Below are 26134 nucleotides of genomic sequence, written 5' to 3' on the forward strand. Positions count from 1 at the left end.
TGCTGCTCCACACTCTGTCAATCTGGGGAGAGCCGAAACTGGCTCCATGCTTCCTCCGAGACATGGGCAGTAGCCAGCCGCTTCTTTTCACCTGACAGGGGAAGCTTCACCAGTAGGACATTCATTGGGGGGATCACGCTATTCCAACGAGTTCCCCTCCCTCCGAACAGGCGCCCCTAACGACCAGAGGAGGCACCACATCAGCGACCAGGATATTGCGTGTTTTGGTGTGGGGTTCCTATATGAAGGAAACCCCCAGGGGGCATGGGGAGAACATGCAAACTCCACACAGAAAGGCCCTTTTGATGACCCCACCCGGGCGGCGGGCACTCAAGGACATGCGGACGGGCACGCACTCCTTCAGCGCTCACAGCGTCCCATGTGGGAATCGAACCCAGGACCTTCTAGCTGTGAGGCGACAGCGCTTACCACTGCACCACCATGCCCCCTAGATCGGCTGATTTCTAAGTGTCATGTTGGCTCGGCCAGGTGTTGTTGTAAGTACGTACTTGGAGCTTGAAGAAGGGAATATGTGTTTCCACAGTCATATCAATTGGCTCCCCAGGCACTGCGGCCAAATTAGTAGGAACCTAGAAAGATAGAAGAGACAAATGGTTCACGAGTTCACTCTCTCTCTCACACACACACACACACACACACACACACACACACACACACTCACACACACACACACACACACACACCTCTATTGACTGAGATACAGGGGCTCTTTAGAAGGCCTTTCTTGTGGAGGGGCATCAGGAAAATGAAAGACAAAGTGGCGGAAAGTGAAGCCGCTCTTTGATCCCATTGTTACATCAAAGACTTCTTTTGAGGTAAATTATGAATGAGAATTGTTCCAGGTGCATAAACAGTGCTCCTCTTTTCAATGCTTTAATGGTCTGAGCCAGGGGTTTTCAAAGTGTGAAACCATGGGCCTCCCCAGTGGCGTGCCGTCCATTAGGCGAACTAGGCAAATGCTAGGGGCGCTTGAGCCGTTAGGGGCGCCAGAGAGGGTAAAAAAAAAAAATATATATATATATATATATATATATATTTTTTTTTTTACAAATACTCTTTCATGATAATAGGCCTACTATTATTTTACAATAGTAGACAAAAAATAAGCAGAACAACATCTTAACACATTCACTGCCAGCCTTTTTTCAATACTGTAGTTAGCTTCTGCCAGAGGGTTTTTTTGAGGATTCTGGCTCATTTTACAAGAGCCGAGGATTCTTTTCTGCTTTGACTTTGTGAACACAAAGTTCACAAAAGTACTAATAGAATGTGTGCTTTCTCTGTCTAAAAGAGTTAGTTTGTAGAGTTAGTAGTTATGTAGATATTAGCCGTTGAGTACAGCATGGTTTCAGAGATTTTCAGAGAGTTTTGAGATAAATGGATTTTTAGAACCACCTCACGTGCCTGTGATTATGGGTGCCCTTGGGCAAGTCTGTATACTGTATTGTGTTTGTGTGTGTGTGTGTGTGTGTGTGTGTGTGTGTGTGTGTGTGTGTGTGTGTGTGTCTCCAAACTCCTCCCTCCGTCTGTGCTGCTGCTGCTGGCTCCGCGGCCGCTCTCGGGCAAGTCTGGATTACTGTAAAACGGGCTCGTTCGTTTCTTGGGGTGTCGGCTGAGAGCTTTGATGAAGCTTTTGCGATTCTGGTCTTATTTATGCTCAAAGGTACTCGAGTGTGTGTGTGTGCGCGCGCGCGCGCGCGTGTGTGTGTGTGTGTGTGTGTGTGTGTGTGAAATCGAAAGCGTTTTCGCCCAGCTATTTCCTTGAGAATGGCTTTCTCCCGCGGCTGTTTTTGCTGGCTTTCTCTCTGTCTGGAGAGCACTGTCGCCACTTAGCTGGTCGGTAAAATAGATTATACACATTCTCTTCCTCCAATATTGGTATAGGAGACGTAAAAGGGGTTGATCGATGTCCCACCGTCAAAATTTTTTTTTTTTTTTTTAAGCTGAGATATCTCGTCTTTGGCACTCAACGGTTGGATCCTGTAAGCCGAGATATCTCGTCATTGGCACTCAACGTGTTAAGTCTTTAAATAATAGTGAAATCATTTTTCTAATTCTGGCTTTCTGGCTGCCTGGGCTGCAGAACTTTCACCATGGTCCCTAATCCATACCACCCCACCCACTGCGCGGCCGCGCCCCCTTCTACCTGCTCGGAGCTTTTTCCCAGAGTGGGGGAAGGGAGCTGGAAGGTGGGTGCTGAGGGTGCTGCAGCACCCCCTGGTGGCAAGAAATGGGATTTACGAAATTGTTGGATTTGGCTGTCTTGTGTTTATACCACCAACAGGATGCATTAAAAAACAGTTTGTGCTTCCCAGCTCTAATCTTATTTCACACGCTCTCTCTTCAAAAGTGTTTGATTTTCATCATAATCTGGTTTTCCATAATAATAATAATAATAAAGTTCAGTGTTTATGCCTGTGTTGCTGTCTGTTGTAGTGTAAAACGACTAAAGGGAGAGCAGGTGCTTACATGAAAGTGAGTGAGAAAAGGAGAAGATACTGAATAATGACATCACAACAGTATAATCCTAATGTTAATTTAAAATTAAATATTCTTCTAAATATGGATGAAAGTCCAAAAAACTTAAAATTTTCTTCGGCGCTGCCCTCGCGGGCAGCACCCAGAGTCCCTTCCTTACAGCACCCCCTACCTAAAAGTACTTCCAGCGCCACTGGGGGCAATTCTGAGCCTGCACTGCAGTGGTGGATTAGCTGCGATATCATTTTTATTATATTTTCTTTGGGGGAGGGGGGGGGGGCACCAGCAAAAATCTTGCCTAGGGCACCAACTTGGTCAGGCACGCCACTGGGCCTCCCCCTAGACAAAGCTTGGAAAAAGGCACCCTCCCCCCCCTCGCTCAATTCCTGGATGCCTATGGGATTACGATTATATTATTTGATCCCATAGAGGTCTATAGGGAGCGTCTATGGCATAGACACCCCAAAGTTGTGCCAAGATGATATTGCTGCTTGATGTTCAGACTTCACCAAATACATGGAGGGAAACGGTCTGTCTGATGGCATTTATTAGTTTCTGACTGTGGGAAAGCTGGGAGAAAGTTCTCACTTTCCAGTTGAGCAACACGGATAGAGACTGAGAACTGCGTTTACCATTTAGGTAGTTTGGGGTTTGAATTCAATAGGTTTAATAAGACAAATTGGTTCGCAAGGAAAAGCTCTCTAAAGTTGTTCTCTCACAGGCTGCTAATTACATGTAATTACCGTTAATGGGTAGGTACAATTCAAGTTCCTCCAATGTCAACTAGCAACCTCCAACCTGCAGCAGGCTGCAATCATAAGGAATACCATACTATTTTTAAAGTGCGGTGTTTGCGGGTGTGCGGTGTACCCACCAGTTGGTCGGCTTTATCAGGAAAAGTGGGAAAAGAGAACGGAAGAACTTTGTCTGGCGAGATCTTCAGACTGCACGGCTTCCCTTCCCCCTCCTCTGAGACAAGAGGAATACATCCAATAAAATATGCAAAGGTGGGAAAACACAAAACACGATGTGGAAAGTGAAGTCAAACAGAACAGCAATTTTAGGGGTCAGTGAGCAAATGTGGCCGTATTCAAACGTATGATTATTACATGCGCACACAGCACCATAAATAGGCCCAAGCCCGGGGCGTGCATGTACTGTACTGTATGTTCTGGGAACCTCATAACAACCCGAGGGGATTTCAATTCATTCATTTGAATTCAATTCATTAGAATTTTACCTCTAGGAATTAATTTAAACGATGATTTACCGACATGACGTGATGAGAGTATTTCTGAGTCCTGAGATCATAAGAGAGTCAAAAACCTTTCTGTGCCGTGGGCGGGTTCTTCATAGCATCGACCAGTTTCTTCAAGCAGTCCAGTCTCCGGGTCATGCGACAGCGGATGACAACCTGGAAGAGACAAAAGCACTGTTTTACCTTTAATTGTTGATTCACACCCACCCGCTACCACCACCTGCCACCTATGGGCAGCGGAAAAGCACTTTCTATTAAATTTATGAATGAATGATTTGTGAAACTGATTTTTCTTAAAATAGCCTTAGGCGCAGGTAGTCTTGACCATTTCCTTCTCTATCTCATGTGTATTATTATATAGAGTCTTGATCAGCATGCGGACTGAATTAAGGCAGAATTGTGTCTCTGCCCAAATCCTCCTTCCACTAATGTACATATATTTGGGCCCTGCATATTTCTGGGCCTGGAGTCCTTTTCATTTAAAATGGAGCCAGTGTGGACACATATTCCAACTGACATTAATGAGATATTGCAAATTCATCTATATGCAAAGGCAATGCTGCCAATCTTCTGGTGCCCTAGCCTTGCACCCATACTGAAAATGTATGCACTCATTACATATGAGGTTGAACAGCATAGCCCCAACGGCCAATGTCGAAATTACTTTGACAATGATAGATTTAAAAAGAAAACTTACAAATGGTACTGTTAAATTAACATCCAGCTGCCTTGCAAGGTTACTGTTAAATTACTACAGTATTTTAAAAAACAACATTCTCCTTAGGTCTTATAGGAGGGATCAGCGTGTTTGGTAATAAACAGCTTCTACAGCTTCTGGGGGGAACTGCGGTTCGTTTTAAACAGCAGTTCATGGTGAAACCATGTCCTCTTTGAATTCTAACTGCTCCGTCATACTTTAAGCTAGACACTGCATTTAAACTTTAAACGAGTCACCACCTTTAGGACTCAATCACCTTAATTCAGCTTTAATTTATCTTTTGTACTGTTTAAGAAATCGCAGTTTATGTTTTATGCTTTTTTCAGCCTTTATAATGGGAGCCTCTCACTCTAGCAGGCTGTACTTTTTACTAAATTCACACTATTTTAAAACTGTGACAGTTCACACAACTTTAACACTACATATATTATACATCAGACCCTTTAACTACTTCTGCTCTCTAGAAGATATTGGAGATATTAACTTTTGTTTGGCACAGCTTTTCAGCTTTATTTCATACTAGTTAACTGCTGCAGTGGCAAGTGCTTTTTTGTTGTCGTGATCAGGGTGGGAATTTTGTCATTTTAGATTCAGATTCAGATTCAGATTCAGAAAACTTTATTTATCCCCAAGGGGCAATTCAGTTTCTGCAGTTCATCACCGTTGCGGGTAAACACATTTTGTCTCTGTCCTAAATCACAGGATACAAAATACAGACATACAAAAAGACAAGAAACAAATGAGAAACTCAGTGTGATCGACCGAGGGGAAGTGCATTTTGGTTCCTCATGTCCCGCAGCACACATGGATCTGAGCCGCATAGATGCACGCCGCAACATTGTTTGTACACATGTAAAGTGCATAAGGTACATGTGTAAACAATTGGTTTTAAAAGAGACATAAATAAAAAAAAATAAAAAAAAGTAAAAAAAAAATTGCATACACAAAAAAAAAAAAAAAAGTGCAAATGTTAGGATGCAGTGTTGTTGGTTTAAGTACATACTACATACATACAGTAAGTAAGTGCAGTTTCTACTTCTCTGCATTCAGCAGCCGAACGGCTGAGGGAATGAAGGATTTGGAGTAACGGTTTGTTCTGCAGGGACAGGATATGGTCAGGTTGGTCCATAAGACCTTTTGCTTTCTGAACCACTCGCTTCTTCCACAGCACGTTCAGGTCACTCTGCTGGACTCCAATGATTTTGGAGCAGACTTTGACGATATTGTTAAGGCTGTTTCTGTCCTTCACAGACAAACCGTTAAACCAACATATAAAAGAAAAGGTTATGAGGCTCTCAATATAAGATCTGTAAACAGTGCACAGGATGGTTTTTGACACTTTAAAGGATGTTTAAGGATGTTAGTTTTCCTTAGTAGGGGCAAGGCCATTTGGCCTTCGGCGTCATTGCTCTATTGACATCGTGAAGAGTGATTTTTATCAAATGTGTGTTAAAATGAGCCAATGACACAAACTTTGCATAGGGCAGGCTACATTAAACTGATATGCTTTCAGAGCAACTGACAGTAGCAGGCTGGTAGCAGGGCACTGCCAAGCTGGCCTTAGGGATCTCAGGGCATCACAGCCATCGAGGGGCAACGGAGGCCGTGGCCTCCATGGTTTCTGTGTAATTCCCACCCTGGTTGTGATGTCACGCTGATTCATCATATTCTATTTATTTTCCCAGCACAGAAATACTAAAGGGCTCTAACCCTTGACCCTGACCTTTGCACACTTTTATTTCTGGCTGATTGTCATTTTTGGTGGTCTCAGACCTGAAGCTTGTTCTGCTTTTGCACTCTTTGGAAGTCACTCTGGATAAGAGCGCGACCTGAATATCTAAAATGTCTCAAACTTGACATGTTTACCAGTTTGGACTACTTTATTTGGATAGCATCTTCTTAACAGACTGTAACCTTAACCATGACCTTAGTCTAAACTGAAAACAAAACACAACGTTAACCTGGTCCAATTTATACCATTAACCCTAACTCTAACGGGCAATTTACACCAGATGCATTGCGGATCAGGCAAAACTGCTGGATCGACTCTCGCCCATGTTAATTGATGGGCGATACATGTGGTACGGAAAAATGCACCTGTTCTATTTTTGTCGTATTCCGCATCCATCTGACAGATTACATGAGTGTGGGTCTGTTCGCAGCCGTACTGGAGCCGTACCACATCTGTTTTCCGGAGGCGGTGTACATTAGCCCTAAGATTAACCCTAGCCCAGACATCTATGGAATACTTTCTACACATTTATGAGTATCACATGAAACTCAGTAGACTTTTGTAGTGACACATATTCACTTGATAGGAAGTTGAGTATCAACATAATGGACTATCCAAATAAAGTCTGACCTATTTATTTACTACACTACACTAAGGCTCAACTGCCGTCACTTCAACATAGTCCAGACGGTAAAGCAGTGATTCGCCATATTTTTCACGTCAAGGGCCCCTAAACTGACACACATTCGACCACGGGTCCCTATTAGGATTTTGTCCCAGGGTCCCCGATCTGATAAAAGATTTTTGCTTTTAGAGGATTTATTACAGAAAGTGTAGGAAACCCCTGAGTAAAATAGCTATACATTCTGTCATTGTGTTACTAATGGATGGAATTATAGTGAAAATAAATGATTCCCCTTTTTGCTGGGGACCCTCTGGAAGCACAGATGGGCTAGTGTCCCACCAGCTCAGTCCATTCTACACTAGCCCAGTTCTAGTGTGTGTGTGTGTGTGTGTGTGTGTGTGTGTGTGTGTGTGTGTGTGTGTATGTGTGTGCACGTGTGTGTGTGTGTGTGTGTGTGTGTGTGTGTGTGTGTGTGTGCGTGCACGTGCGTGTGTGCGCGCGTGGGTGTGCATTCGTGCGTGCGTGTGTGTGTGTGTGTGTGTGTGTGTGTGTGTGTGTGTGAGTGAGTGATGCGTTTGTACATCTAAGCAAATGCTCATGCATGTGTGCACTGGTACATGTGCCTCAGAGCTGACATGGACATGGTGCATGGTACTGTACCGTGCGTGCAGCCTGCTGGCACAGTCTGAGGGCTCGGCGCCTCAGCTCCAGCTGAAAGCTGGCGTGAAGCTGAAAGGACGGGCTTCCCTCTGGGGCCTGGAAGAGGTTAAACAAGCAAACAGTAAACATGTTGTCCTCCACCACTGATGTAGTTCCCCCTTGGGTAAGTCATTCCTGCTTCACCACTGAGTACCACATTCATTGTCAGTGGCGCCCCCCCTAGTGGCACAAAGTCAACATTACAGTGTGACTAACGAACGAACAAACGACCATACGAACTAACCAGGCACGTGCAGAGGGGGGGTGCTAGCTAGGGGTGCCCGAGATTGACATTTCAACGCACACAGCGTCTTCTTCAGAGTCAAACAGACTTTTTGACTCTGAAGAAGACGCTGTGTGCATTGAAATGTCAGTCTTGGGTGCTCCACTCTTCTCTTTGGGGTCAGTCACATTGAAGTGGCCCATTGAACTGTTTCCATTCAATAGGTGGTGTCTGAGATATTGACACCACGATGACAGCTCAGAATAGCTGCAGCCTTTCAAGTGAATACAGATGTATTGGACAGCAGCCATTTGAAGACACGTTACACAAGCCGCTTTGTATTCATGAGGAGGGGGGCGGACCTTGTTTCACGTTATCAGAGAGGCAAGCTGCGTGACGTGTGAACGTGAATCTAATTGGAAAATGATGCTCAGCATCCAGACCACAAACACACCAAACACCACGTGATGTTTACCTGTCCCGCTTCACAAAGCACCCGCCTGTTGGAAAGTTTAGGTGGTCCGGTGGCAAAGTCCTCCTCCTGCCTGACTGCTCCCTTCTTAACCTACACCGACAACAAGAGCAGGCAGCACAGTATACGAGGAATATCATTGTACATTGTACATGGAATACCTGTGTGTGTAGTGTACCCATATGCATTACTAATATAAGAGACATAGCATCTTCCATAGCATATTGAACGTATTATTTGTTGAAGAATATTGTAAATTCAAAATGTATGTTTTGACTTAACATTGGGCAAAAGTTGTGGTTAAGACTATCGCGTCTATCAGTGGCGGTTTACTAAGACATTATGGATAAACTGACACCTCTGGTTACTGGTGTCAAGTAAACCTAACATACAGGCAATGGTAGCTGCCATATTGATCTGAAGTAAACGTTACTATGGTTACAGACATTATTTACAACCAACGCAAGATCGCCGGACTGGCATGACATCCGCAGTAATGTCACTCCCCTCTGCTCCAGTAGCGCGCGGGAGGATCACGTTATTCCCCCCAGTTCCTCTCCCCACTGAGCAGGCACCCCGAACGACCAGAGGAGGCACTGGTGCAGCGACCAGGACACATACCCTTGTCCGGCTTCCCACCCACAAACACGGCCAATTACATTTGTAGGGATGCCGGAGGCAACACGGGGCACGAACCTGCGACTCTCGTGTTGGTGGCAAGGGAATAGACGTCTACACTACCCGGGCACCCCACAGTGTACGTAGTCTCAGTGACATTCAGTTATAAAAGTAGCCGGCCAGACAGAGGTGGGTAGAGACGGCTAAATAGCCGGCAACCGACACTTGGGGAATCCCCTTTCTTTGCTTAGAATTGGAGCCAATGACTTCCGGGTTGACGGCTAACAACGCTACGTGGGATATTAGAAAGTAACGGGAGTAGAGCAAACACATTGTTGATTTTGTGATTGTCATACGACTTTTTGACGGTAAGAAATGCATTAAAATGCACCAGCCTTATCTTTAAGCTCTAACTTAAGGTCACTTTCCTAATAGTTATGCACTTGATCGTACCAACATAGCACACTGTATATGGGTGATGAAACCACAATGACTGTGATGCAAACAGAAGTTGGGTTATTTAAGCTCTGGCCTGGATACATTTAACATCTAATATTAGATATTTCGTTTTTGTTTCTAGTTGTTGCTTGCTTTGTCCTAATAATCTCATTGTTCAGAATGCCCGTGTGTCATACTGTTTTTTTTATAATAAATAAAACACACAAATAATTGCTCTCCTCTACCATAAAAGGTTCCCATAAAATATCACATTGTGGTGATATGAACCTGTAAACAGACAGTGTAGGGAAGAGAATCCCTCTGTGTGTGTGTGTGTGTGTGTGTGTGTGTGTGTGTGTGTGTGTGTGTGTGTGTGTGTGTGTGTGTGTGTGTGTGTGTGTGCGCACGCGCGCGCATGCGTGTGTGTGTGTGTGTGTGTGTGTGCATGTGTGCGTGCACGCACATGCATGTGTGCACATTATAAACAGTGAAATGGGAAGAGGAGATGGGAGAGGAAGTACTGTTAAGTGTCTGTGAGAGTTTTGTCAACTATTCAACTAACTTCTCTGAGGACACACACACACACACACACACACACACACACACACACACACACACACAGACACAGACACAGACACAGACACAGACACACACACACACACACACACACACACACACACACACACACACACACACACACACACACACACACACACACACACACACACACACATTTCACTACTGATGCTACTCTGGCTGAGGTTGCATATTTCCTTGGTGGGTCTCAATAAACTCAATCATATAGACAATTCAATTTTTTTAAATAAGGATGCATTGAAAATCACAGTGTGGATCCGATGCTGCTGCCGGTTACAACATTGGTATGCATTCAATGTCTCAGAGTGAGAGCGCTGGTCCAGCATCAGTGATCAGCCGTCACTCATCGGGCAAATGTCATGTTTAATCGCATGGAAAAATGGATCTGAAAGCCTCTCATGGTCATGGTCACTCATGGCCTAGTCTAGTGCAACAAAGGCCGGAATAATCTATTCTGTTATGAACATGTATGAGGGTGGTCCGGGCAAACCTCCATCTGAATTTTGAATAGCCTCAGGAGGAAAAATGTGGGTGAAGATATTAAGTACCACTCATGTGCAGGAATGTACAGTATAAATATAAGCAAGTTGAAGTGTCAAATCGTACCGTATATTCATGCAGAGCCATCTCTCTCTCCTCCAACACCCGCCTCTTGCTTTCCTCTGACATGGCGTCCTTACCCAGGTGAACTTGCCTGAATGGAAGGAAAAGGTTTTTTGTTTTGCTATTTTGTTTTCTTAAAAAGAAAAAGACCATATATTGAATGTTGGTGAAATGATCTCTGTCTTAATCTCTCTTGGCACAGAAACCAATAGTTGATCATTTCTGCATGTTTTGACTCTTTTAACTTTATACCGATTTACACCTTGCATCATACATACGCTTGGGCCTTGAACTGTATTCACTGAGAGTTATGGAGGAATGTTGGAGAATGCCTTTCTTAACCTTTTCTCCTGTTCTTCATTTTTTTACCCAGACGCCCCTTTTTACTGAATTTTGCTGTCTTAACCTCTTGGCACAGAAACCAATAGTTGAAAAGAAAATTTGAAAAGATACAGAAATACCCATTGTAATAGCTGAGCACATCGACAAACTGCTGTAATTAAAATGGTTTAGTAGTGTCGTGTAGTTATTTTTGAGAGAAAATAAATGTTTGATGGCACAGGGGTTTTCTGGTCTAAAAACACCGTTTTTCTTTCGGTGTAACCGGTTGAAAATGGCCACGCTTAACATTGTTTGGCCCGTGACTCCTTTCTGTATGTGACCCACAACCAAAAAAGTGTGGCCACGCCTGCTCAAACAAATAGGTTTAGCACTGTAAGTAGGCCTCACGGTACATAAGGACAAAAACAAACATAACAGCAACAACAACTTCAATATGGGTAATCAATCAATCCAGATGGTTAAAAATCCAACAACGGGAAGAATGGAAATGATGATGGAAGTTGTTTGAACTAGGAGAGCAATCTATGGAACATGTTTGTTTTTTTATGAAGGAAATCTGAAAACTTCATGGTTCAAAATAGCTTCAAATAGTGAAACTTCAGTAACGTACCATCTGAGGTGGTTGGCTCTCTCTTCTTTGACATCCAGCTGGACCTTTTTCATAAAGAAGGCCTCCTTCATCTGTCTGTTCTGCGGAGCCACCATGCTGCTACAGGATATGGCTGAAGTAAAGGGGACAACAGCAAAATATTGGATAGGAGGCAATAAAACACAGGGTTACAGATATGGGGGGTTGGTTAGGGAGGAGTAACAGCGGTTTGTTTGGATTATATAGAAGATAATGCAGGAGTTCACACACAGTTCATATGACACTGCAACAAGTGATGTATGACATGTGATATCAGAGACATGTAATATAGATAGGGACACCCCAACTTCCAGTCACTTCCTGTATCTGTGCCACAGAGGTTTCGCCACTGCCACGCCCATTTAGGAGACTGGTCAGCCAATGAAGTTTCATACCATTGACAGACAGCCAATCACAAGCTGATGACCACAGCCATTTAGGAGACCGGAAGAGTACCACTTCTTATCATTGGTGGAGCCTGGAGTGGGGTGTCTCTATCTATTAAAGGTCTCTGGTGATATGCACATGGTCCGAGATTAGGGATGCATGGCATTCATATTGGTAACTGCTGATGTTTTAACATTTAAAAAAAATTAAATAAAAGAATAACAGCAATGATAATATCGGTTATCGTATAGGTTGAGGCGATGTCTCGTCATAGACGCTGGGTTAGCTGGCTCAGCCTGGCTGGGGGCGTGGTCAGGGTGGGGGTAAATCCCCCGTTCTATCCATTCAGCAAAGTTAGAATTTAGCTGATAGCCCAGCCCAGGCAGACACGATCGGGGATTTAACCACCGCAGTAAACGCACATCTGAGCAGACGTCTTGTGTTCTGCTCTAGAACCCCCAAACCTGTAGTGTAGAGCCGCAGCACCGTCCTTTGGTGAGTCAGCCCATTGAGATATATCGGCGGTTTTACCCCACTCGCGCGCCAGCCGTATAACATTTTGTGGGCGTTCCCACACATGTCGACTGTCTCTATTGGCCATTTTTCATATTGAGTGAAAACAATGTGGTAAATCTTATTGATTGATGATTTATGGGCTTTTCCAAAATGTTTTGGAAATAAAGAAAGACATTACGTACATGTGTTTTTCAGTATGTACATTTGACTATCAAACTTGTTTTGATACAAATCATATCGAGATAGGTAAATATCGTTTATCGGCAATAACAGCAATGTTAATCCCGGTTATCCGTATGGGCCAAAATGGTCATAATGGTGCATCCCTATCCGAGATGCAGGTCATCAATCTCCATGACGACTGGATGAGTGAAATTAATGGGTTGCTACCTTCCCTCAGGACTTTGGAGCTGAGTTTATGGGTGTCTTTGATACCTTCCCTCAGGTCTTTGGAGCTGAGTTTATGGGTGTCTTTGATCAGCATCTTGGCCACTCCTGCAGGGGTGGAGACATCCACCGCAGGCCTCAGACCAAGCTTCGCTCCAGCCGCCTGCTCTCTCACAGCCTGGAGTCCACAGTCAAGGAAATAACAGGGACAATTTAAAACAGAGATTCAAGATTAAAAAATCTTGTGTCCCCAAGGGGCAATTTGTTTTGCAGACAGTAGTCCAACACGATACATAGACCACAACATTACAGCATACATACATCATACGCAACACAGCACAGGATCCATAAACTGTATCCTGCACTGTCACCATAAATCATGAGAAATCCTCTTAGAGGATAAAACACACATCCAGTGCATACAGTATTCTGTGTATATTCAGCAGCGCTATGCTCCATGGCTGCACAAATGGCCAGCATTACTAGAGAACATGAGAACGTGCAGTTGTGATGTCTACCATTAATGGCTTTATATAATGATGATAAAGTAGCAATTGTTTTTAGCTTTTATTTTTTGTTCCATAACTGGGATTAAAACAAGGGCAGATGTGGGACCAGAAGTAAAACTGCTCCCAAATGAAATCAGGTTGTTTATGACTGAGTGTGTTTTGTGTGTGTGTGTGTGTGTGTGTGTGTGTGTGTGTGTGTGTGTGTGTGTGTGTGTGTGTGTTTTGGTGGGGGGGGGGGGGGGGGGGGTAGGTGCTACATGAAATAACAGAGGAATGTTGGGTAAATATATGTGCTCTATATGTAAAGCCACATACAATACCTTAGATTTGTCAGTCTTCTTGTTTGCCCTGTGCTTGCTCTTACTCAAGGGAGGCACTTGGGAGGCGGGTGACGGCCCTCTGTACTCTGCAGCCATCTCTTCCCCATGACCCCACTCTCGCTCCAGCTGACTGTGATGCAAAAAAAAGAAGAAGAAGAAAAGAGTAAATGCTGCATGATGGAAATTGTGGCCATTAATAACCAGCAAAATAAATATGCATGTCCATTATTATAATGCTAATTGATCGTGACTGTGCCAAAAGAACAGCAGGTTGCACTGATGTTGTTGAGCAGTAAATATTACGGAATAGAAACAGTGGGTGCCAAAAATCAGCATTATGATAAACTCTATAGCAGTGTTTATTGCCTGTTTTGGGTGGTGTGGTGATGGTGATGGTGCGGGGACTATAGCAGTGTTTATTGCCTGTTTTGGGTGGTGTGGTGATGATGAACTCTATAGCAGTGTGTATTGCCTGTGTTTTGGCTGGTGTGGTGGCAGGTCAGGTAAGCAGGGAGGCTGAGCAATATAGATACAGTAGATAATGAGATAATGAATTTTCATTGTATTTACTTTATACTGATTGCCAGGACAGTGTTTCAGCTGTGCCTATATAAATGTAAAAACACCAACAACTCGAAACAAATGTGGGCTGGGGGCCTTGTTCGGATCACACCCATTTTCGAACTCGGCCTTCATTTTGATGTCAACTGCACACCTGTAGAGTTTAGTGACTGCATTTTGCACGATTTTGACGCTATTGTGAAATTACTTCAGTGAGCCTATCAGTACTTTTTGGGTTGGAGTTTTGAATATAAAACTTGGTGAAATGATTTCACTGAGTGTGTCGGTACTTTTTGAACATTTTCAGCACATTTTAACAATACAGCGATAATACTGATAAGCGTGATAATTTTGGTCTCTGTAATCATGATTTGAAATTGTCATACTGTTTCATCTCGAAATTGTACATTTACATAACTAGAAATCTCGCATACGCAGCTCGGCTGCTGAGTGGCCTCGCCTGCCCTATTGGCATGCACAGCGTACAATTGCTTAATTTCACATCACTGATGACATCACTCACTGATGACATCACAAGTGCTCGAGTGACCATCACTGATCACATCATGGAGTACTCGAGTGACGTCACTCAGCACACAATTGCTCGTTGCATGTCATTGACATTGTGACATCATCAGTGGCATCATAATTGCCTGAGTGACCATCACTGATGACATCATCCAATGTGAGACACAAATTAAAACAGACAGACAGAACCCACTTACTCCCTTTTATATAAGACAAGATTTGGCTTCCTCTGACTCTAATTGTAAGAACTGATCATTTTGCAATGCTAACAGTCAGGCATAATGTTAACCATCTGTTGTTTTTCTTTCCACTTTATTAAGATATTAAGACTCAAGCCTTTGAAGAATACTTTGATATTTTGAGCATTAGTCTATTTACTTTCTTTAACAGGCTCATCACAGTATTGGGAAAATATTTCTGTTCTGCCATCAAAAAGAAAAAGAAAAAAGAAAAACAGCATAGGCGAGTATTGCTACTAGCAAACTCATTCAAACCAGTAATTATAAGTACTGATAAACATAGACTAACATGTTAGCTTGCAGCTAGCTCTCAACCCATTGCTTTCTTTCTAACATTTTTTAGAAGCAATCTCAACAGTGCGTTTAGCCCACAATATGATAAGTTAAGTGTTTGGGAAAAGAAGTAAGTGTTTGGTATACAAGTTTGGTAAAGACCATTTAAAGTGCCACAGTCACACAATCAGTCAGTGAAGGTTCAGCACTAGGGGCAATGCAATACGCTTAGATATTAAGATTAACATCTGTATTACAAATATATGTATCTATGTCAGATGAGTAGTGCAGAAGAAGACGCCCAGCAACATCCCAGTGTCAGGCATTGGTTCAGCTGCAGAAACACTGGCCTGGCACACATATTTTCATCTTCCTCTTGCACATATCTCATCTTTTTATTTGGTTCCACACTGCAGGGAACAACAAACAGGGAAAGAATGTTTTATATGCTAAAACATCCATGGAAGGACTATCCATCTTGATATCACTGCAGCAGGCAGCTACCCAGCTATTTTCATGAATTATTAACTTCTGGTCGAGATAACACCAAGACAGTGGAGTGGATGGAGCCACCGCACGGTGATGGATAGCACCCGCTTTCTCATGGGAACAGAATTAAACATTAGGTTTTATACTGGCTGAAAAACACCAGCCAGCTTCTAATCAGTGCAGGGCCATTCCCACTACAGTGGGTGGATGTTTGGACCCCCAAATTAGCCATCTAGTTAGTTAGTTCGTTCGTTAGTTAGTTAGTTAATTTGCATAAGTAGTTCGTTAGTTTGCACATAAAGTGAAAGTTCCACTTTATATACTACTATTATTATTATTATTATTATTATTATTATTCAGAAGGGTTTCTTTGTTGCTTATGAAGACTAGCTATTTATTCGCTTGGCCCAAGATTAAACTGTAACCTGAGCACTAGGTGCCTTAGTTACTTAGAGAAAGAGAGCGAGAGGTTTTCCATTCTTTTTTTTTTCTTCTTTTTTTTAGCCCGTCTTTTATTGTCACACGATCACACATCAACACATGCATGCGGCCACAAACACACTCATGCTGACGGTGGCCGGTGAAATTTGTCCTCTGCATTTGACCCATCCTGGCTTGTCCTTTCCTCCGGGGGGCAGGCCAGGAGCAGTGGTCGCTTTCTCGTACAGCGCCCGGGGACCAACTTCGGATGTTGTCGTCACTGGTCGGATGACGATGACGATCTGATCTTCTGCATGTTTTTAATGGGGGGGTTATATACGGAGGAACCCCCTGGGGGAGCACGGGGAGAACATGCAAACTCCACACAGACAGAAAGGCCCTTACGACGAGATACCCCACCTGGGCAGTAGGCACTGAAGATATGGGGGGGAACACAACCACAGCGCCCACAGTGTCCCAGGCGAGAATCGAACTCAGGACCCTCTGACTGTGAGGCGACAGCTCTACCACTGAGCCACCGTGCCCATTCGAGAATATGCGAGAGTTTCTCCCATTACTCAAAATGCAGCATGCAATGCATTCTGGACTATTGAGGCTACTGTTAATGGAGAAATTGGTACAGTGTCTTTGCCACTTCTACGATGGATTTCTCCCTGTGATTTTTTTATTTTATTTTATTTTATTAAAAAAAGAAATCAGATTTTTCCACATTTTTCTCCCCAATTATACTTGGCCAATTTATCCCCATGCTGCCCTAGTTCACAGTTAGTGACGGGCAAGCCCTATTGGCTGCCCCGGTCGCTGCTCCACCCTCTGCCGATCAGGGGAGCCGAGACTAGCACCATGCTTCCTCCGTTACATGCGAGCCACCTGACAGCGGGGAGCATCACTGGTAGGACGTAGCATGTGGGAGGATGACGCTATTCCCACCTTTGATTCTGAGACTGACACCAAAACCTGACGTTGGTGTGCCGTTGATGTTGACTCCATTGTAGCTGAGTTCATCCACAAACTGATAAAGAGATGCGACTACCTGATGGCGAGGTGAGGGGCAGAGCTGCCAGTGATGGTGCAGAGGTAAGGTTTGGTGTTGAACTGAGAGATGACCAGCTGGATGGTGACCTGACAAGTCTCATACTGGAAGGGACTGAAGGTCACCATGATCTCCACCTCACCATTGGCTGGTATCACACCTGGAACAGCAAAGATAAATGAATGGGAGTGTGTCAGTGTGTGTGAGCGTTCGTGTGTGTGCGTGCATGCGTGTGCACGGGTGCGTGCTTCTGGCTTGTGTACGCTATTTTTGACGACCCCCCCCCCCCCCCCCCCATCATCTGTATTTTTTGTTTTTGCTCCAAGTGTGGTTTTTGCTCCAAATGTTTTATGGTCCCTCACGATTCAGTAAGTCGCTGGTTGGCTTGGTTGCAGTCTTAAAACTCTTTATACTGTATAAGGATTTTTCTAAATGTCTATGGAGAAAATGAATGGGGAACTCGCTTCCGGGGCAAGAGATGTCACGTGACTCTTCAGCTCTATACAGCCAACGATTGTGGCAACCAATATTTGAAGGTAGCTAGTTTTGAACTGTATGTCCTTTCAAATGAGTGAATGTGTAAATACCTGACAGCTGGTAGGCTAAGAAATTGTTGGCAATAATAAGACCAAAAATATAATCCAGCGTTAAAATATTTGGACAAGATGATCTTAAGGCAGGCTATTTCTCGTTTTAAATTTCTTGTCATTTCATATTGACTTGTATTTGCTTTAAAAAAAAATCGTAGTGCAAAGTGAATGATTTTGCTAGGATTTGGCCACCTTTTTGAGAACTGAGGTCCTCAAAATTACCAGCGATCATGTTAAAATAAATGCCAGTCTCCAACAGAGAAAACAATATGTGCTACCGATGAGATACATCATTATTGTAGATTATTATAATGTCTCTCTCTTAGAAATGTCTGTTGTGGTACAACAGACATTTGGTTGATTGCTGTGAGACTGAATGCTTTTATACTGCGGCCTGCATACTGTATCTTGTATAGCGGCCGGTGTTCATTGCCTTTGTGGAGTGGGAAAAAAAGAAAAGAAAAGCATAATAAAAACAAGTGTTTGAAATGAGAAACTCAAGTGTATCTCTTATTCACATTCCGGGGCTGTAGTTTAGGGTCGTCGCAGTTGTCGATGGCATCCTGAGTGCCGGTGCCGGCGTGTGTTATGATGCTTCCCAGACGATGGAGACTGCTTAGCGTCAGCCTGGAGAAAGCTGTGGAAAACTGGAGGCATCAGCTCTACGGTGACTTATTCCGTACGCAACACAACGGTTTAAAGCTCTGAGAAAACACAGCTTACCTGCTGCACATCTGATGGGTTATGAGCTGGCTGAGTAATATCAATGGAAAAATACAACGTTGTTTTGTCAATTTCACCTTAAAGGCAGACCGTGGCATTTTGAATTGTAGTCTGTTACTACACAATCAACCAATATGAGTTAGAACTAGGGATGCACCGATATGAAAATCTTGGCCGATACCGATAACCGATATTAACATTGGTGTTATGGCCCATAACCGATATTTACCGATGTTGATATGATCTGTATAAAAGCACATTTCTATGATAATCAAATGTTGTACATGCTGAAAAACACATGTTGTAAACACTGTGAAATTGAAAAAGTAATGCATTTCCTTTATTAACAAAACATTTGGAAAAGCCCATAAATCATAGATTTACCCCATTGTTTCCTCTCAATGTGAAAATGTTGGCTGATACCGAGGACCGATATTAACATTGCAACATCGGACCGATGGCGATATGTTAAAAAATGACTAACATCGGCCGATATGATATGATATCGATTTATCGTGCATCCCTAGGTAGAAGCCCTAGGCCAGCGATCCTCAAAGTCCGGACTCCGGTCCGCATCCGGACCCAGACGCCGTCCTATCCGGACCGAGCCCTATAACCTACAAATCACTGATTAGTTACATTTTCACGGAGCATTTCTATTTTAACCGGCACATGCTTCTAGCCTTTACGGTACTGGTTTATCTGTCAGGAAGCTCACAGACCAATGCATGCGCTGTAAATCATCACACGTGATGCTACTCAGCCAATCAACAAGCGAATCGATTCTGCCTGCTGCTGCTGCGGGAGAGTTGACACACGGACGGAGGAGAGGCGAGACTCAGAGCAATGCGAGAGAAGTATTTCACATCGCGTGCTCAAAAGAAACGAGTAGACCGCGAAAACAAAGTTTAATCCAGAGCAGGCAGACTCATGTTCATTCATTGGTCTCACGAGCAGTTCAAAACCAGTATGTCTCGTGAAGTGTGCTGCGATCCTGACCAGCTGTCTATGGAAGTGCCACACATGAGCAAACACACACACACTCAAATCGAGGGCGCACACACACCGGCATGCAAAGTTTGCATTGCGAGCGACCGATAGATAGAAAGACAGACAGACAGTCAGGCAGGCAGGCAGGCACAGACAAACAGAGTGGGAGCTCACTTCTATCAAGAGAAAAGGAGGTTTGTTGGCTGAGAGCCTGACTGATAAAATGTGAAATAGAGTTAAGAAAAGGAAGAAAAGGGGGAACTTATTTTTTATAAAATTAAAGCACTTTATTTTAACACGTTGAGTGCCAATGACGAGATATCTCGGCTTACATAATCCAACCGTTGAGTGCCAAAGACGAGATATCTCGGCTTACAGCTTTTTCAGTGGTTTCCACTAGCTGGCGCCCTTGGGCAATATGTGAATGTGGATCCGACCTCTCCCGCTGCCCCGGAAGTACTCTAACAAAGATTTCTATATAAGGAAGGCGGGATCGTTTGATCGGCGTGGGTTGAGTAGGTAAGTTGAGACAGAGACAGCATTAGTAGCGATTTATAGATAGAGAATTTCAGCAATTTAGCAATTTAGAGTCAGATTTAGAGCGAGTTGGTTAGCGTAGTTGATTTAGTTTGTTAGTTGTTAGTACAGTAGTAGTGTATAGTCTTTATAGTAGACTTAGTTTAGATACTTAGTTAGCGGGTAGTTACAGTTAGTGTTCATTGTAGTTAGCTTAGCACATTTAGCGTTAGCGTCAGTTCATTTTAGTATTTAGCCTTTATTCTAGTTCAGTTTATTCTAGTTCAGTTTGATCGAGTTGGTAGCCGGTAGATTAGCCTTATTTCAGTTCAGTTTGATATAGTCGTAGCAGTAGTTGTTTTATTTCAGTTTAGTTGGGAGCGGGTGGCGTGTTTGTGCCATGCCGGCCAAACGCAAGCGGTCTTCGGCGGCCACACGCAAGCGATTGGCCGATCAGAGATCACTGCTGGATTTCTTTTCCGTCCGAAACGAGCTTGTGCCGGAGACCGATTCCGAGGTCTCGGATGATGAACGGGGTGAGCCTCTGCATGTCGCGGCTGCGGCTGCAGGGCTGACTGAGTCCGAGTCGAGTGACCTCACGTCTTCTCCAGACGCTGAGGACTCTGAAGATGAGTGGGCCCCATCCAGGAGCGAAGCTCCAGAGAGCAGTGGTAAGACGATGTTTGAGATGACTTGTGTAACTTGTGTAAATGTAATTACTATGACTATACAAAAGCCAGCAGTCAGTCAATTCATTTTACTGAATTTCAGACTCTGAAGATGAGCCTACTGTAGCCAGCTGTAGCGGTACAGCATCTGGTGCCACAGCCACTGGTGCCAGGAAAATGGGTAAGATCACACTTCAGAATCAGGTTTATTTTCACATCACAGGTTCCAGCCAGAATTCAGTACCACACATATAAAAAACACTATTTTATGGTAATTATGTATTTCTATAATTTGCAGATTGTGGCAGTGGAGCTGGAAGTGGGAAACGGCCTGCAGGTCCAGGCTGGTGTGACGTTGACTGGGAGCCAACCCACATCCCCTTCACAGCAGAACCGGGTCCTCATAGTGGTGGTGCTGCTGCTAAACCAGTTGACTTCTTCCAGCTCTTCCTGGACGATGAGCTGCTCCAGGCCATTGTAGTCCAAACTAACTTGTATGCACACCAGTGCATCAGTCAGGTCAGTGAGGCTCTGCCACATTCAAGGCTTGGGAGGTGGAAGGACACTACAGTGGCAGAACTCAAGAGCTTCTTGGGACTATACTTCCTCACTGGGATCGTCCAGAAGCCTAAACTGGCCATGTACTGGTCCACAAATGAACTGACTGCTACCCCCCACTTCAACAAAACCATGTCTCGCAACCGCTTTCAACTGCTAACACGATTCCTCCATTTCAGTAACAATTTTGATGTTGATGGTGCAGACAAGTTGTTCAAGGTCCGGCCAGTTTTGAACGACCTGTTAGAAAAGTTCAGAGCCATGTTCACACCGAGTCAAAACATCAGTATTGATGAGGGGATGCTCCTGTGGCGTGGGCGGTTGGCCTTCAAAGTGTACAACCCACAGAAACCCATAAAGTATGGGATAAAGTCCTACATCCTCTGTGACTCCCAGACAGGTTACTGCTACAGCATGAAGCCGTACTGTGGTGAGCGGTCCACCCTAGGCGAGACGGTGGAGTTCCTCCTCGGGGACTTGGCAGGGCAGGGTTACCACCTATACATGGACAACTACTATAACTCTGTTTCAATGTGTGCACAGCTGCTGGAGTGTCAGACCCATGTCTGTGGCACTCTGAGGAGGAACAGGGGCGAGCCACCTGATACCATGGTCACCAACCACACCGTGAAGCTGGGGGAAACGGTCATGCGCCACAATGGTGGCACCATGGTTCTGGCCTGGCGAGATAAAAGAATCGTGAAAATGGTTTCCACTCTGCACGACGACACGATGGAGACAGTGCAGGTCAGGCAGAAAGGCAGCAGAGAGAGGGTCCCACACACAAAACCCAAGTGTGTTGTAGACTACAACAAGTACATGAATGGGGTCGACAGATTGGACCAGAACATCGCGTACTATCCGTTTGCCAGGAAGACATCCAGGTGGCCCTTCAAATTTGTCATGTACATGTTTCAGATCTCTTTTTATAACGCCTTTGTTCTGTACAAAGCTAAACACCCAGCTAAACGCCAGAGAAAGTGTAAAACATTGCTGGATTTCATCCTGAGTGTTGTCGGTGCATGGACCAGACCTGTGGTGGGGGGTGGCGGGGAGGAGGTGGGGGCTGGCGGGGAGGAGGTGGGGGGTGGCGGGGAGGAGGTGGGGGCTGGCGGGGAGGAGGTGGGGGGTGGCGGGGAGGAGGTGGGGGCTGGCGGGGAGGAGGTGGGGGGTGGCGGGGAGGAGGTGGGGGCTGGCGGGGAGGAGGTGGGGGGTGGCGGGGAGGAGGTGGGGGCGGGGGGCAGTGACCAACCTGCAACCATGCCCCGGCGACCATACCTGGACCCTCAATGCAGGCTGGAGGTCAATCTAGCGGGCCATGTAATGGTCCTCATACCAGCCACACCCAAAAAAGATGCCCCAACGAGGAGGTGTAGCGTTTGTGCAAAGAAAGATCTTAGAAGAGAGACACGCTACATGTGTGTCAAATGTAGGGTCGCATTACACAGGGGTAGCTGCTATGAGGAGTACCACTCAGACAAGAACCTTGCTCAGCGGCGCTGGCGCTGAGTAGGCATGGGTCGTAAAAAAAAAAAACCTGCCAGGGATTGTTTTTGCTCTTTGTTTGATTGTTTGCTAGCTAGCAGGAATACATAAAAAGTACCTGCCGATTTTCATGTAACTTTGTGGATGGGTGTAACATGGGCCAAGGAAGTACCCATTACATTTTGGAGCAGTTCTGGATTCGGTGTACGAGCCCAAACCGGTTTGATCACTAACCGAAAAAACCTATAAAAAAAAAAAACTATAAAAAAAAAAAAAAGCTGAGTGACCTGTGGTCTGCTCTTGTTTTGTATTTATTTTGACATTTATTTATTTTATTATTGTATTATTCCTCCATTATTGAAAACAACTATTGTTCAGATGTCTGATGTCTCACTGATGCCAAAAATAAATGGTTAAAGTGACTGTTCTGCCTGTTTGATTGAATTTCACAAAACTGCATTTTTCTCAGCTTTCCTTCTCAGACGCTGAAACCATGCTGTATTCAACGGCTAATATCTACTTAACTACTAACTCTACAAACTAACTCTTTTAGACAGAGAAAGCACACATTCTATTAGTTCTTTTTAGATGATTGGTGTTCACGAAGTCCTAACAGAAAATAATCCTCGGCTCTTGTAAAATGAGCCAGAATCCTCAAAAACCCCCCTGGCACAACCTACCTACAGCATTGAAAAAACGGCTGGCACTCAATGTGTTAAGATGCAAATTTTTCCAAAGCACTCTGTTGTGTTATTTCTAAATGCAGCCATTATTTTACTTGAAATGAGAAAAGAACATGTATTTATTATTAGTGTAGGCTAGTTATTTATAATTAATCCAGTTAAATATGAAAACTGTAAATAAACATTATTGATGTTTATTTTGATTTAACACATTGACTGCCAGCCGTTTTTTTTTGCTGTAGGTAGCTTCTGCCAAGCCGTTTTTTGAGGATTATGGCTCATTTTACAAGAGCCGAGGATTCGTTTCAGCTTGGAGTTTGTGAACATACAATATCTCAAAAGTACTAATAGAATGTGTACTTTCTCTGTCTAAAAGAGTTAGTTTGTAGAGTTAGTAGTTATGTAAGCATTAGCAGTTGAATACAGCATGGTTTTAGCGTCAGAAAGAATATTCAGAGATAAACGGCTTTTTGTGAAATTGGATGGAACAGTCACTTTAACCATTCATTTTTGGCTCTCTCTCTCTCTCTCTCCCTCCCCCTCTCGCTCTCTCTCTCTCTCTCCCTCCCTCTCGCTCTCCCTCCCTCTCTCTCTCTCTCTCTCTCTCTCTCTCTCTCTCTCTCTCTCTCTCTCTCTCTCTCCCTCCCTCTCGAGTTGCTTCAACTCCTCCCTCCGTGGGCGGACAAGCTTGTCACCAGTCAGTGCTTTGCTGCTCTCCTGTGCCTGCATGTCTGCACGGCCGCTGTTTGAGGAAGTCGGGATAGACTCGCTCGTTTGGAGTTTTGGTTGAGAGAAGCTTTTGCGATTCTGGTCATATTTATGCTGCGTGTTTCAAAGTGTGTTCCTCCACCTGTAATCTATCACCCGATCATAGTAGATCGGCTGAATCTATTATGTAAATTTGCAATCCCGCATCGCCAGCAATCAGCGCGAAAAGGACAGCGTTTTCCCCCATCCATTTTTCATGAGAATGGCTGGGCTGAGAATGGCGTGACAAGTTAAAAAAATGCTTTCCTTCCTCTAGCCAGGAGAGCACTGTTGCCACTTAGTGGGTCGGTGGAATGGGTTGTAAACGTTCGGTGGCTCCAATAATTATATAAGAGATGTAAAAGGGTTAGATGCACAACCCACCGTCAAAAAAAAAAAATCGATGCCAAAAACGTGTAAACACGTTGTTGGCAGGGAACAGCTGGATTCTGAAAACGTGTTCATACGTTGTTGGCAGTGAATGTGTTAACAGTCAGTCATTGACTACATACAGACGTTGTACCATTAGGCTACTGCAATCATTGAAGTAGCCTAAGTTCAATGGCACTGAATCATAACGCATCTACGTTACAATGTTCCGGACCTTTGCTTGAGGACATTTTCTCTATCTGGACCTCTTAGAATTTTAATTGAGTGCCCCTGCCCTAGGCAATGCAATGCAGAAGGCAAGTCCAATTCTGAATGTATCAATGTCTATGAGCCGCTTTTGACATTGTGTACGATTGATTGATTGATTGATTGATTGATTTAAGTGTCATGCACGTGTAAAGTGTGAATTCTTGGAGCGGCCGTACCTGTGAGGGGCCGGACAGAGAAGGCCTTATGGGACTGGATAAGGTACACCTGAAACTCAAAGTCAATGGGACAGCTGCAGCTCAGGGGAATGGCACGGCTGACACTGAGGAGACAGAAGAACAAATATATAACTTAAGTCGTTTATAGTCTATGGCTGCAAACAGAAGTCAGATTGTATAGAAGTCAATGGTAAAATGACCCTACTTCTCGCTTGATTTATGACCTCAGTAAACACTTTCCTAATGAGTTGATGGTCTCATCGCCAGTTGCAAGTCTTCTTCAATACAGCCTGATTATGTTCATTTTGTAAATTATGGTCCCATTTCAAATAAATAATAGACGATAAAGCAGACTTTGTTTTAGGGCGTGATTGACAGGTCGCCTGTCCAATGATTGATCACGGACCAATAGCAGGCAGCTCTGTGGGAAACTGGCCCTCGCGTTCTCTGCATCTGGCTCCAAATAACCAAAATGCCAAACTCGATGCTTCAAAATGGGAGACCACAAACCAATGGGTGACGTCACGGTTGCTATGTGACGTCTAGATTTGTATAGGTCTATGGATCTGAAACCAGCGGCACCCGTACTGTAGGTGTCAGATCCATAGACCTATAAAAATAACCAAGAAGGCAACGATCAAAATGTACCCGTAGGTGTCAGATCCATAAGGGATGGACAGAAGTTTGGTTGGACGTCTGGACGGATACAGAAAGAGACAAGGCAAGCGCTCAAGCAGATATGTGGTCCGAAAAGTGGGAGGCCCCCCGGTCGCAGTTTTCTCTCACGCACGCACGCACGCGCACACACACACACACACACACACACACACACACACACACACACACACACACACACACACACACACACACACACACACACACACACACACACACACACACACACACACACACCTCTGTCCCAGTGGCATGGCTGGTAGGTCGATGTGAGGAGGGATGTGCAGGTCATCGATGATGGGGTAAGCATGAACCGGCACTAACAGGTTCTCCTCTCCCTGAGAAGAGGAGCGGATGAGCAAGGGAGAAGCAAAAAGAGAGAGGGGAGAAGCAAAGAGATAAAAGTAAACTTGAGACATCATCAAAAATAGAAGTTAAAGCAGAATAATAGCTGGGCAATATAATGATCTGCTTCAAAAACAAAGTCTGGGCTTCAAGGCAAAGTTTTTAGAACAATGACCTTTTTCAAATATTTATTTTCATACTTAG

At 44.3% G+C, this 26134-nt stretch overlaps 1 protein-coding gene across 1 annotated transcript in view; it reads right to left on the minus strand.

Annotated features, from left to right (window-relative positions):
- Positions 1-26134, minus strand: part of cfap221 (cilia and flagella associated protein 221) — a gene marked incomplete at both ends in the record, with an annotated part of 41930 nt that overhangs the window by 12675 nt on the left and 3121 nt on the right. Inside the window, 12 exons of the mRNA XM_083632946.1 lie at positions 510-590; positions 3374-3468; positions 3826-3913; positions 7493-7588; positions 8230-8319; positions 10486-10573; positions 11435-11546; positions 12791-12920; positions 13572-13701; positions 17136-17295; positions 24911-25014; positions 25823-25923. Of these exons, the coding sequence (XP_083489072.1) occupies positions 510-590; positions 3374-3468; positions 3826-3913; positions 7493-7588; positions 8230-8319; positions 10486-10573; positions 11435-11546; positions 12791-12920; positions 13572-13701; positions 17136-17295; positions 24911-25014; positions 25823-25923 (1275 nt within the window). The remainder of the gene's footprint in view (positions 1-509; positions 591-3373; positions 3469-3825; positions 3914-7492; positions 7589-8229; positions 8320-10485; positions 10574-11434; positions 11547-12790; positions 12921-13571; positions 13702-17135; positions 17296-24910; positions 25015-25822; positions 25924-26134) is intronic.

The sequence above is a fragment of the Poromitra crassiceps genome (genome assembly GCF_964638095.1).
Source record: "Poromitra crassiceps genome assembly, chromosome: 3".
Classification (NCBI taxonomy): domain Eukaryota; kingdom Metazoa; phylum Chordata; class Actinopteri; order Beryciformes; family Melamphaidae; genus Poromitra; species Poromitra crassiceps.